This window comes from Mustela nigripes, chromosome 1 (assembly GCF_022355385.1).
Source record: "Mustela nigripes isolate SB6536 chromosome 1, MUSNIG.SB6536, whole genome shotgun sequence".
NCBI classification, from domain to species: domain Eukaryota; kingdom Metazoa; phylum Chordata; class Mammalia; order Carnivora; family Mustelidae; genus Mustela; species Mustela nigripes.
The window spans coordinates 42,989,739-43,002,235 of record NC_081557.1 but is presented as its reverse complement, the minus strand read 5'-3'; the positions used below and the strand labels follow the sequence as shown (position 1 = coordinate 43,002,235).

Here is a 12,497-nt window from a genome sequence, read left to right as displayed (position 1 = left end):
TGAGGGGCTTGATCCCAGGACCCTGAGATCATGACCTGGGCCTCAAGGCAGAGGCTTAACCCACTGAGCCACCCAGGCACCCCGCTCTAGTTGCTTTTAAGTGTCCTCTTTATCTTTGGTGTTCTTGAGTTTTACCGTGTGGTTTCTAGGGTGGGTGTGTTTTGACATGTATCCTTTTGGGGACGCAGTCTGTGTCTTCAAAATTAGAGGACGCAAGTTTTCAACTGTGAGAAGTCCATAGCGGTTTTGTCTTTGTTGCCTCTGCTTCATTCTCCACATTCTCTCACACCCCCACTCCCATAATTCTCTTGTCTGTTCTTTAATCTGTCCACTTCACTTGAAACTACAGTGTTGCATTTTTTGTTTTGGTTTCCACTTGGTTCTTTTTCAAGTTTTTGTCTTTCTTCCTCATGCTTTCTTATTCTTTCATTAAGGTTTCTATTTCTTCCTTTTCCCCTTTAACCATGTAAAACTTACTGTATATGCCTCAATAGACAAGCATTCCCAAATAGACAAATACGTACTCTTAATATTGATTGATTGGCTTAGACTCATGTGTATTTATAAGTACTTACATAAAATAATATATTTATGAATTTCTTGTCTTGGTGGCACATTTTTAACAATTTTATTCAAGCATTATGTTTCTCTCTAACATGCTATTTCTATCATGATGAACGCTACCTTTTGAATAATTTTAGCATTCCAGAGCAGTTGCAGAGCATTTGCAGATGTTAATAAAATGTAGATCCATGTTTGTAGAGCCAATATAGGACGTAAGAGTCTGTATTTCTGCTGAGCTCCCAGGTAATGCTAGTGCTGCTGATGTGTACCAGATTTTAAGTGGCAAAGTCTTAGAAAACATTATTTTTAAGTTGTTTTAAATACAGCACTTCTAAAATTCACATATGATACTGTCATCAGATATTTCATTTCATGCCCAAGAGCCCCCATCTAAATGATTAAATATCATTGAGTACAATTCCAGTATAGTTCATATACAATGTTATGTTAATTTCAAGTGTACATTATAGTGATTCAACACTTCCATACATTACCTGGCGCTCATGATGATAAGTACTCTTAATCCCCATCACCTGTTTTACCCATCCCATTCATCTGGTAACAACTGGTTTCTTCTCTATGGTTAAGAGTCTATTTTTGGGGGGTGCCTGTGTGGCCCAGTCAGTTAAGCATCTGCCTTCAGCTTAGGTGATGATTCCAGGGTCCTGGGATCAAGTCCCACATCTGGCTCCCTGCTCAGCTGGGAGCTTGCTTCTCTCTCTGCCAGCTGCTCCCCTTGCTTGTACTCTCTCTCTCTCTCTCTCTCTCAATCAAATAAATAAATAAAATCTTCAACAAAAAAAAGTATTTTTTTGGTTTGTCTCTTCTTTCTTAAATTCCACATATGAGTGAAATCATATCATATTGGTCTTTCTCTGAATGACTTATTTCACATAGCATTATACTCTAGAAATATCTATGTTGTTGCAAATGACAGGATTTCATTCTTTTTTTATGGCTGAGTAATATTCCATTTTATATCAGGTTTTCTTTATCCATTCATCTATTGTTGGATACTTGGGCTTCTTCCATAATTTGGCTATTTCAAATAATTCTGCAAAAAACATAACAGTGCGTGTGTCTTTTTGAATTAGTATTTTCAGTCTTAGGGTAGATGTCCAGTAGTGGAATTACTGGGTCATGTGGTATTTCTATTTTTAATTTTTTTAAAGACCCTCCATACTGTTTCCCCAGTAGCTGCACCCGTTTGCATTCCCACCAATAGTGCACGAAGGTTCTTTTCTTTCCACATCCTTGCCAACACTGTTGGGTTTTGTGTTTTTCATTTTAGCCATTCTGACCAGTGTGATGTGTCATCTCATTGTGATTTTGATTTATATTTCTCTGATTATGAGTGCTGTTGAACATCTTTTCATGTGTCTATTGACCATCTGGATGTCTTTGGAAAAATGTCTGTTCATGTCTTCTGCCCATTTTTTAATTGGATTATTTGGGATTTTTGGTGTTATGTAAGTTCTTTATATATGTGGATACTAACCCTTTATCAGGTATGTCATTTGCAAATATCTTCTTCGATTCAGTAGGCTGTCTTTTAATTCTGTTGAAGCTTTTTATTTTGATGTAGTCCCAATAGTTTATTTTTGCTTTTGTTTTCCGTGCCTCAGAAGACATATCTAGAAAACTGTTGCTATGGCCAATCAAAGAGGTTACTGCCTGTGTTCTCTAGGATTTTTATGATTTCAGGCTTTCATATTTAGGTCTTTAACCCATTTTAAGTTTATTTTTGTATATGATGTAAGAAAGTGGTTCAGTTTCATTCTTTTACATGTAGCTGTCCAGTTTTCCTAGCACCATTTGTTGAAAAGATGGTCTTTTTCCCATTGTTTATTCTTGACTCCTTTGTCAAAGACTAATTGGCCATATAATCACAGGTTAATTTCTGGGCTCTCTATTCTGTCCTATTGGTCTGTCTGTCTATTTTGGTTTCAGAACCATCCTGTTTTGATTACTACAGCTTTGTAGTATAACTCAAAATCTGGGAATATGATACTTCCAGTTTTGTTCTTTTTCAAGATCACTTTGGCTATTTGAGGTCTTCTGTGTTTCCATACAAATTTTAAGATTATCCCAGTTTTGTGTAAAATGCTCTTGGTATTTCTATAAGGATTATACTAAATCTGTAGATTGCTTTGGGTAATGGACATTTTAACAATATTTATTCTTTTAATCCATGAGCATGGAATGTCTTTCCAATGTCTTTCCATTTCTTTGTGTTGTCTTCAGTCTTTTTCATCAGTGTGCTATGGTTTTCAGAGTACAGGTCTTTCACCTCCTTGGATAAGTTTGTTCCTAGGAATTTTATTATTTATGGTGCAATTGTAAATAGGATTGTTTTCTTAATTTCTCTTCTGCTGCTTCATTATGAGTGTATAAAAGTGCAACAGATTTCTGTATATTGATTTTGTATCCTGCAGTGTTACTGAATTCACTTATCAGTTCTGGTAGTTTTTGATGGAGATTTTAGGGCTTTCTATATATAGTTTCATGTCATCTGCAAATAGGACCATTTTACTTCCTCCTTAACAATTTGGATTCATTTTACTTCCTTTGATTTCTTTTAACTGTCTGATTGCTGTGGCTAGGACTTCCAATACTATGTTAAATAAAAGTGGTGATAGTAGACATCTTGTCTTGTTCCTGACCTTAGGGGAAAAGGTCTTAGTTTTTCACCATTGGGTATGATGTTAGCTGTGGGTTTTTCATGTATGGCCTTTATTATGTTGAAGTATATTCCCTCTAAACCTACTTTGTTGAGGGTTTTGGTTTTTTTTTTTTTTTTTTAATCATGAATGGGTGTTGTACTTAGGGAAATGCTTTTTCTGAATTATTGAGATGATCATATGGTTTTTGTCCTTTCTCTTACTGATGTCATATATCATGTTAATTTGTGAAAATTGAACCACCCTTGGATCCTAGGAATAAATTCCACTTGATTGTGGTGAATGATTTTTTTTTTTAAATATTGTTGGATTTTGTTTCCTAATATTTTTTGAGGATTTTTGCATCTATGTACTTCAGAGATACTGGCCTGTAGTTCCCCTTTTTTGTAGTGTCTTAATCTGGTTTTGGTATCAGGATTAATGCTGACCTCATAGAATGAATTTAGAAGCTTTCCTTCCTCTTCTTTTTTTTCTTTTTTTAATAGTTTGAGAAGACTAGGTATTAACTCATCTTTATAAGTGTTTGGTAGAATTTACCTGTGAGATCATCTGGTCCTGGACTTTTGTTTGTTGGGAGTTTTGTTGTTGTTGTTGTTCTTGGGTTTTTTTTTTTTTTTTTAAGATTTTATTTATGTATTTGTCAGAGCGAGTGAGCACAGGCAGACAGAGTGGCAGGCAGAGGCAGAGGAAGAAGCAGACTCCCTGCTTAGCAAGGAACCCAATGTGGGACTCGATCCCAGGACACTGAGATCATGGCCTGAGCCGAAGGCAGCCGCTTAACCAACTGAGCCACCCAGGCGTCCCAGGATTCTTTTTTTAATACTGATTCAATTTCATTGCTGGTAATCAGTCTGTTCAAATTTTCTGTTTATTCCTGTTTCAGTTTTTGGAGGTTATATGCTCCTAGGAATTTATCCATTTCTTCTAGGCTTTCCAGTTTGTTGGCATATAATTTTTCATGATATGCTCTTGTCCCCTTTGTCTTTCTATTGTGTTGGTTGTTTAACTCTCCTTTTTCATTTCTGATTTTGTTTATTTGAGTCCTTTCTCTCTCTGTTTCCCTCTTTGATGAGTCTGGCTAAAGGTTTATTAATATTATCGATGTTTTCTAAGAACCAGTTCCTGGTTTCATTGATCTGTTCTATTGGGTTGTTGTTGGTGGTGGTTTTTTTTTTTTTAGTTTCTGTGTTGTTTATTTCTGCTCTAATCTGACTATTTCCAGTCTTCAACTGGATTTGGCTTTTGTTTGTTCTTTTTCTGACTCCTTTAGGTATAAGAGTAGGTTGTTTATTTGAGATTTTTCTTGCTTCTTGAGGTAGGCCTGTAGTGCTACAAACTTTCCTCTTTGAACAGCTTTTGCTTTATCCCAAAGATTTTGGACTATTATATTTCCATTTTCATTTGTCTCCACATCTTCTTAAATTTCCTCCTTGACCCATTCATTGTTCAGTAGCATTTTATTTAACTTCATGTATTTGTGTTCTTCTCAGACTTTTTCTTGTGGCTGATTTCTAGTTTCCTAGTATTGTGGTTGGAAAAGAAGCATGGTATTACTTCAGCGCTTTTAAATTTGTTGAGACTTGTTATGTGATCTATTCTGGAAGATGTTCCATATGCACTTGAAAAGATTGTGTACCCTACTGTTTTCAGATGAACTGTTCTGAATATATCAGTTTTAGCTCCATCTGGTCCAAGATGTCATTCAAAGCCACTGTTCCTTGTTAGTTTTCTGCTTGGAAGATTTATCCATTCATGTAAGTAGGGTGTTAAAATTCCCTACTATTAGTAAGTAGGGTGTTAAAATTCCCTACTATTATTATATTACTCTCAGTTACTCCCTTTATGTTTGTTATTAGCTGCTTTATGTATTTGGGTGCTCCCATGTTGAGCATGTAAATATTTACAACTGTTATATCTTCTTCTTGGATTGTTCCCTTATGAGTATGTGATGTCCTTTTTTTCTTGTTATAGTCTTTGTTTTAAAGTCTGTTTTCTCCGATTTGATGTGAGTATTGCTACCAAGGCTTTCTTTTCACTTCTATTTGCATGAGAAATGCTTTGTATCCCTTCACTTTCAATCTGCATTTCAATCTGCAATAAATAGGTCTGAAATGCATCTCCTGTAGGCAGCATATAGATGGGTCTTGTTTTTTATCCATCCTGCCACCCTATGTAGTCCATTTGCAAAATAATTATTGTTAGGTATGAACTTATTGCCATTTTGTTACTTGTTTTGTGGTTGTTTTTGTAGTTCTTCTCTGTTCCTTTATTTTCTTGCTCTTTTCTCAACAATTTGCTCACTTTATTTACTAATGTCCTTGGATTCCTTCTCTTTATATTTTGCATGTCTTTGATTTGTGGTCAACATCTTATACCTATAGCGTCTGTATTAAGTTGATGGTCACTTAAGTTTGAACCCACTAAAAAGTCATTTTTGAAAAGTTTATCTTTCACATATGTGACCCTATGACATACATACTTTGTATAAGGGAAGATAGGACTGTGTGTTACTGCAGCATAACAGCCTGGAAGATCACTAGCTTGAAACAGCATAGTTTATTTCTTGTTCATCTTCTGAGTTCCCCCTAGATCTGCTGGGAGCTCTGGTCCCTGTCATCCTCTCTCTTAGACGTGGGCTGATTCAGTCTCCACCATTACCAGAGGCCAGAGCAGAGAGAAGAGATATGGGGAATCATATACTGGTTCTTAAAGACTTTGATATTTATTGGCCAAAGGAAGTCATGTGGCCTTAAATAACTTCAAGGGGCAAATGCTTAATCCCACTATGAGCTCAAATAGAGGAGAAGCAAAGCATCTATAAATAACCCTAGTTATTACCGCATACCTACTTACTTGCCTTTGAAAGTGATAATTAAAAGGCTTCCAGTAAAATTCTATGCTTCCATTTTATGGGGTCTTATTTCCTCTAATAATTACTAAATCTATATTAAGCTTTAGTGTTTTTATCCTTAAAATAAAAATTCCGGGTAAACTCCCTAAACATCAAAATTCAGTATCGATTGTGGTGATTTGCTGGTGCAGTGGTTTCAGCTTGGGTTGCACACAAGTCATCTGGGAGCTTTTTATTCTTCCAGGTCACACCTCAGACCAATTAGAACCTCCGATGTGGGGCCCAGGCATCTGTAGTTTGTAAAACTCAATATGCATATAAAATTGAAACCTTTTGTGCTAATCCGTCTTTCCCCAAAGAGTGCCTTGTTGTTCAATAAAGTGACAGAGTGCCCCCAGAGAGAAACTTTATTAGGGTTTGAGTATAAGGTGAATTGCTCTTTTCCTAGAAGTAATTTGGGGCGTAACACCTTGTCTCTTTTATATTTTGTGTTATGTGTTATATTATCGTCTCTTTTATCTTGCTCCATTATCCTCACAGGTATGAGGGCATATATCTTCTTCTTTGTTGTATCTGGCAGTTCCATTTTGATTTGGTTCCCTCTGTGGTTGTAATTTTTCCATAGGAACTAATCATCCAAAGGGAATGTGTGGAGTATGGAATTGAATCTTCTGGGTAATTTTTGCCTTTGCTAATGCTGGGCCCTAGGAGTTTCACCATTCCGGACCCTTTTGTGAGCCTGTGTGTTGATGTAAATTGCAAAACAAAAGAAGGGGGGATTATGTACTTTATGTGTACATATATCACATACAGAAATAGGCACAGAAAAAAAAAAGGCACAGATACACATGTGTACACACTCACACACACCCCTTGAACAGTGGGGAAGCATCCCAAGGCTTTAGGGCAAGGGAGGGCTCCAGGGAAAGGAAGAGACTTGTCCAACACCACAGCGTAGCAATAAGGTTAATGAAAATCTCAGTCTTCCTACCTACCCCTGGTCTGACTGGCCTGACTGATCCTCCATGAATGAAGCTGTGCATGTTGGAGCATGTCTGGGATGGTCAGGGATCACTCATCATTTCCTTGGAGACTGGGGTGGTGGCAGGGATGGGGGGGTCTTACTCTATTTCGGTCCATTTTCTTCCCTGAAGCCGGCTGTGGCTCTTCCCAGTCAACTCTCCATTGGATTTGCAGGGCCCAGAAACTGCTGAGCACACACCAGAGTGTGGGTAATGGGCAGTTTCCCAGCTCACCAGAGCCATGGACTTGTTTGTGGATTGTGACCCACAGTTCCCTCTATCCTGTGCTTTCAGAAAGCAAACCAGCAATCAGATAGTAATTGTTTCCTTCTGTGTGGATTTTTCCTTGCGAGGACTGCCGTGGCAACTAGGAAGCTGGCTCTTAGAAGGGTGGAGGGACCTAGATGTAGACGTCAGGCCTGCCGTGTAACTGGGCCTGTGGTGGCCCTATTTCCCACATTTTCCAGCAGGGCCCTGATTCCCGCTGGCCTTATAAACAATCCAAGTACCCTAGAAATTCCACCACCGACCCCGTATTTTCTGAAGTGTGTTTTATTGCGGAAAGAATCACAGAAATCCTTTGTCAGACTGTGTCACCCCAGTTTTTGGTCTGAAAAATAAACCACTGTGTTTATGTAAAGAAGACTTTTTGTTTGTTTGCTTAAATGGTGAGGTTCAGAAAGGCAAAAACAAGTCTTGTTTGGGACAGTTGAAATTAGAGCTGACCCAGTCCAAGCTGTCTCCCTCTCTTAGCTGTTCCTCCAAGCAAGCGTGCAGAGCCAGATGCCCCTTCAGCATCTTGGGCTGTTGGGGGCAGGAGTCAGGACCCCAAGAAGTTTGCCCACTAGGCCAGGGACCCTGGCCTCAGAGCTTCACAGCCCATGATGCGGGGATGAGATATGGATTACATGGTCACTCATACAGCTGTGAAGTGGGAGTCTATAAGGGGATGTAGAGATCCCCCAAGTGGGAAGATCTAGAAAAATTCCAGTCTGCTAGAAGCTCACCAGTGCTCACCAGAGGTGGCACTGCGTCACTCTGTGACACCATACAGGGCCAGTCCAGAGTGAGGAACTGCTGTGGAACAAGAGGAGAGGAATGCACATCCAGGGAGGGGACCGTGCAGACAGCCCTATAGCCTTAACTTAAAGTAAGGAATCTAAAGGCAGCAGAAAGGCTGCTCATTGTTTTAGCAGGGATGTTTTGGCTCCTGATGAGGGCTGGCTGTTTTCACCCAGTTATCTGGGGCTCTTAGCTTCTATGCATCACTCTGGCTGGGCAAGTTGTCCCCTTGGTCCCATCTCTTCCTGTCAGGCCCAGTCCAGGATTAAAGATGATTTCTGCCGAGTCTGCTGTGTGAATGGTTCTGCTGAGGCGGAAGTGGTTTTCTGGGCTTCCTGTCCATCTCTGTCCCCTATCTCCTCTCTCTTTGCCTTTTGCCAGTTCCTTGCCCATGGCATCCACCCTTCTTACCAGGTTCCCACCTCTTTCTTGTTCCAGGCACTCAGACAGGTGCAGCAGATACCAATGACGGTGGCTGTGAGCCTGCGCGAGCCTCTCCGGTCTCCCACACAAACCCCTTTCCAGTGCTCCATCTCGTTGAGGACTTGAAACTGGCCCTGGAGATGCTGGAGCAACCCCAGGAGAGAGCAGCCCTCCTGAGCCAGATCCCGGGTCCCACAGCTGCCTACATAAAAGAGAGCTTGGTGAGTGGGACTGTGGCCTGTTCGGGAAACCACTGGGGAACATACTAACCACATAATGCCAGGGCGTTCGGAATGGCCACACTGCCTGGGGACTATTACCTCATCTGTGCACCTTCCAGGTGCTTCTTGCTTCCCATCTGGCTTTGGCCAGCCAGTCTTTGGCCTCCCCCGCAGGCCAGCAGCTTAAGCCACTCGGTCAGCCTGCCTGTGGGCACCAGTCACGCTCTCTGGGATGGGGGACATCCAGGGCTGGAGGAGAGCAAGCAGGACAGTTCTTTCCTGTGGGATTACAAGTACAACTTGCCAAATTATGATCCCCAGATGGGGTCCCTATCCTCAGCTGTCCCCCCTGCTCCTTGTCTCTTACAACAGTTGCTCTCCTCACCCAGCCCTTCATTGCCGCCCCTGCCCTTCAGACCTCTTTGCCCTGGTACGCTTTGTCCCTGGAGCAGGATGCAGGGTTCCTGAGCCCCCTCCTGCTCTCTAGGTCAAGGCTGCACATCTGCTAGTCTCTGACGGAGGCAGATGAGTAACCAGAGCTGTAAATATATGGCTTTGGTGACCTGTCTCCTTCCCCCAGGGAGACCAGCTGGTCAGCTCTAGGAGCCTCTCGATATTCGGGAGTGGGGGAAAGTGAGGAGCTTGCCCGCTGAGGAGGTATCTAAGATCCACCATTCCAGGGCAGGAGGGAGGAACCTGGGAAGCTTGAGGGAGAATGGGATTGCCTGAGCTGAGTTTGAGGATGGAAGCCAAAATGCAGTCTTCCAAAGCCAGAGCCCTGCTGACTGATTCCAGACGGGAAGGTACACACCGAGGGGGGAAGGCAGGCATGGACACTGAACTGGGAGGTAGAGGTTGATGTTGGAAACCAAGGAGGTTGGGATGTCCTTGTCCAGAGGCCAAGTCATTTGCAATGAGACAAGTTGCATGCCAGATGTCCTAGCGGGCTCTCTGTTCAGGAGTCCTCGGTCAATACAGTCTTCTACCCGAGCCTCCCTCTGAACGCTGAGGAGTTCTTCACTGCATTCATGTGTTACTCAGTATTTTCAGTACGCAGCCTGCCTGCCTCGTGTTCTGTAACATACCTACACCCCTGTGGAGGGAGAGTGGTGGCCTCCCAAAGATGTCTGTGTGCTAATCGCCGGATCCTGTGAATGTTACTGTACACGTCAAGGGGAAGGTAGCTGATGGAATTAGGGTTGCTCCTCAACAGAGTTTAAATAGGGCGAACAAGGGGCATGGATTGCCCAGGGGGGCCCAGTGTCGTCACTGGCATCCTTAGGAAGGAGGTGGCGAATCTTCGGTGTGGGACCCATGGGAGTCAGGCTTTCTGGATGGAAGCAAGTCAGGAGCCCAGGGTCTGGGGGCTAGGAAGGTGGCCCTCCCCTGAGCCCCCAGCCAGGGAAGCAGGCCTACCAGCACCTTGGCTGGAGCCCAGCAAGACCCCTTGGGGGCTTCTGACTTCCAGAACTATGAGACTGTATGCTTGCCTTGTTGGAAGCCACAAGGTTTGTAGTCCTTTGTGAAGGCAGTGGTAAGGAATACAGCCGGATGTTGCCTAGGGAAGGATGGGGAAGCCTTCAGGATGGGTCTCTGGTGGGCCTGTTGCCATCTAGGTTTGAAAACCCCCTCATGTCACCCCCAGATGAAGACCGTCGTTGGTGGTCTCTCAGACTTGTGCCATGACCAGACAGAAGTCTGCATTTGCTCCTCCACCCACTTTTCCCAGTCTGTGGTTGGCTTTCATTCTCTCTCCCGTCCCAGGCCAGAGGGGTCTCTGCCTCCCTGGAGTTCCCTCAGGAATTCTGGCAGTTCCCATAGTTCCCGCTCCCCGAGGCTGTGCCTGGCCTCTCTCCAGTCCACTCTGATCATCTTTTGCTCACCTGTGTGGACAACTGAGCTTTCTAAGGCCCACTGTCCCCCGGGTATGGACTGTGGACACCCATCCCTTCCTCCATTTCTGCTAGCCTGACTGACTCCGGCTGTAGTATTTAAAGGGAACTTGATGACACATAAAGAGAATTGCTGGTCCTTAGCTCCTCCACCTGTAACCCTGGGTCCAGATGCATTTTAGAACCAGAACATAATAAACTTCAGAAAGGTGAGTGCATACATCTATATCTAGGATATATTCTGTCTTGAGCAGGAATGGGTTGACCTTTCTACAGTAAGATGTGTGAATATCCACATGACGTGGGACAAAGACTATAAATCTATCAGGCCCAGTTAGGCTGCCAAATAAGTTTGGCACCAACATTATCTTTTAAAAAAACAAAACAAAACCTTTTGGTCTTCAGAGCTTTGGGATTTCAGAATGGCAGGTAAGGGACTGTGAGCTTATATTTGGAATGTTCCTGTGTAGAAAACAAAAATTTCAGACCAAACTGTTGGATATTGGATTTCACTGCTCCCCATATCCATCAGCCAGAATTCTCCTAACGTCACTTGTTGACTCTCTCTGTCCTTGGGCTGGCCTGTCACCATGTGCTGGGGGCCCACTGGAAACTTCCACAGCCTCCTCCGCTGTTCCATGAATCCTTGCCTCAGGCTGCAGAAGTTTGGCATCTGGTTTTAAATGTCCCCCCTCAGCTTTCTGGGGACATTTACCATCACAGAACCAAGAGAGTCACTGAAACGGGTTCCCCAGCAAAAGCCCAGTCTGCCCAGAGTTTGGAAACAGCTCGTGGTTTTACCCTTCACTGTGTAGTTTACGATGATGACATACTTACATGGACATGCCTGAATTTATGCGACCATTTCTCTAATACTGACATTTAGGTTCTTCTTCCTCTTTAACCACTATATAGCTTTGCTGCAGAGAATGCCCAGAAATATTTGTCTTTTTCTCTAGATATTTCCGTAAGATAGAGTCTTAAAGGTGGAATTAAAGTAGAGTTAACAGACAAAATACAGAATACCCCGTTAAACTAGAATTATAGGTAAGTGATGGATAAATCTTAGTAAGTTTGTCCCATGCAGTTTGCTAAGTCTGGCAACTGTAACCCAAGGATATTAATATCTTTAAGCCTTTGACACATTTTTTCCAAACCACTTTTCAGGAAGATTTTACTCATTTATATTTTCACTGGCAGAGTTTGAGGTCCATCCTGATCAACAACAATCACTAAGATTTAAAAAAAAAAAAAAACCAAAAAACAGTTTTACTAATTTCTTAGGAGAAAATGTCTTTTTACCACTTTTGCATTTCTTTGCCTAGTGGGAAGCTAAACATTTTTTTTTTTTTTAATTAGTATTCTTCTGTATGGTCTCCAAAGTTTTGATCTCTACCCCATCTGGGAAAAAAATTCATTTCCATTCATTCATATTTATAAATACAGTGTTGTCCTAATATATGTAAATTATAAAACATAGCCCCACATAGAGATTTTTTTTAAGGGCCAGGTTAAAAAAATAACACTAATACTTCCTTCCCACACACTCAAGAAATCACCTTGGGTGTCCCTACCACACCCTGTTCATATTCTATGCTCTTCTCTCCCCTTCCTGTTAGAATTTTAGTGCTTTTCGTATATACTGACCTTTTTAAAGCCCTTTGCATTGTTCGTGGCATTTTCTTCACTTTGTTTTCAAAATGCTGTTTCTGGTGCTTTAAAAGGATCGTAATTAACTGTCTTTCCTGTGTGAGTTTCTTGTTTTCCTTTTATCCCTAGAA

At 41.9% G+C, this 12,497-nt stretch overlaps 1 protein-coding gene across 9 annotated transcripts in view; it reads left to right on the top strand.

Moving 5' to 3' along the window:
* The window catches only part of PPFIBP2 (PPFIA binding protein 2), a 153,201-nt gene that overhangs the window by 44,219 nt on the left and 96,485 nt on the right, over nt 1–12,497 (top strand). For 6 of the 9 annotated variants that reach the window (XM_059408926.1, XM_059408943.1, XM_059408969.1 and 3 more), the window contains exon 3: nt 8,619–8,824. The exons of the other annotated variants lie outside the window; for them this stretch is intronic. In XM_059408926.1, coding sequence (XP_059264909.1) covers nt 8,619–8,824 — 206 coding nt within the window. The remainder of the gene's footprint in view (nt 1–8,618; nt 8,825–12,497) is intronic. 9 annotated transcript variants of the gene reach the window in all.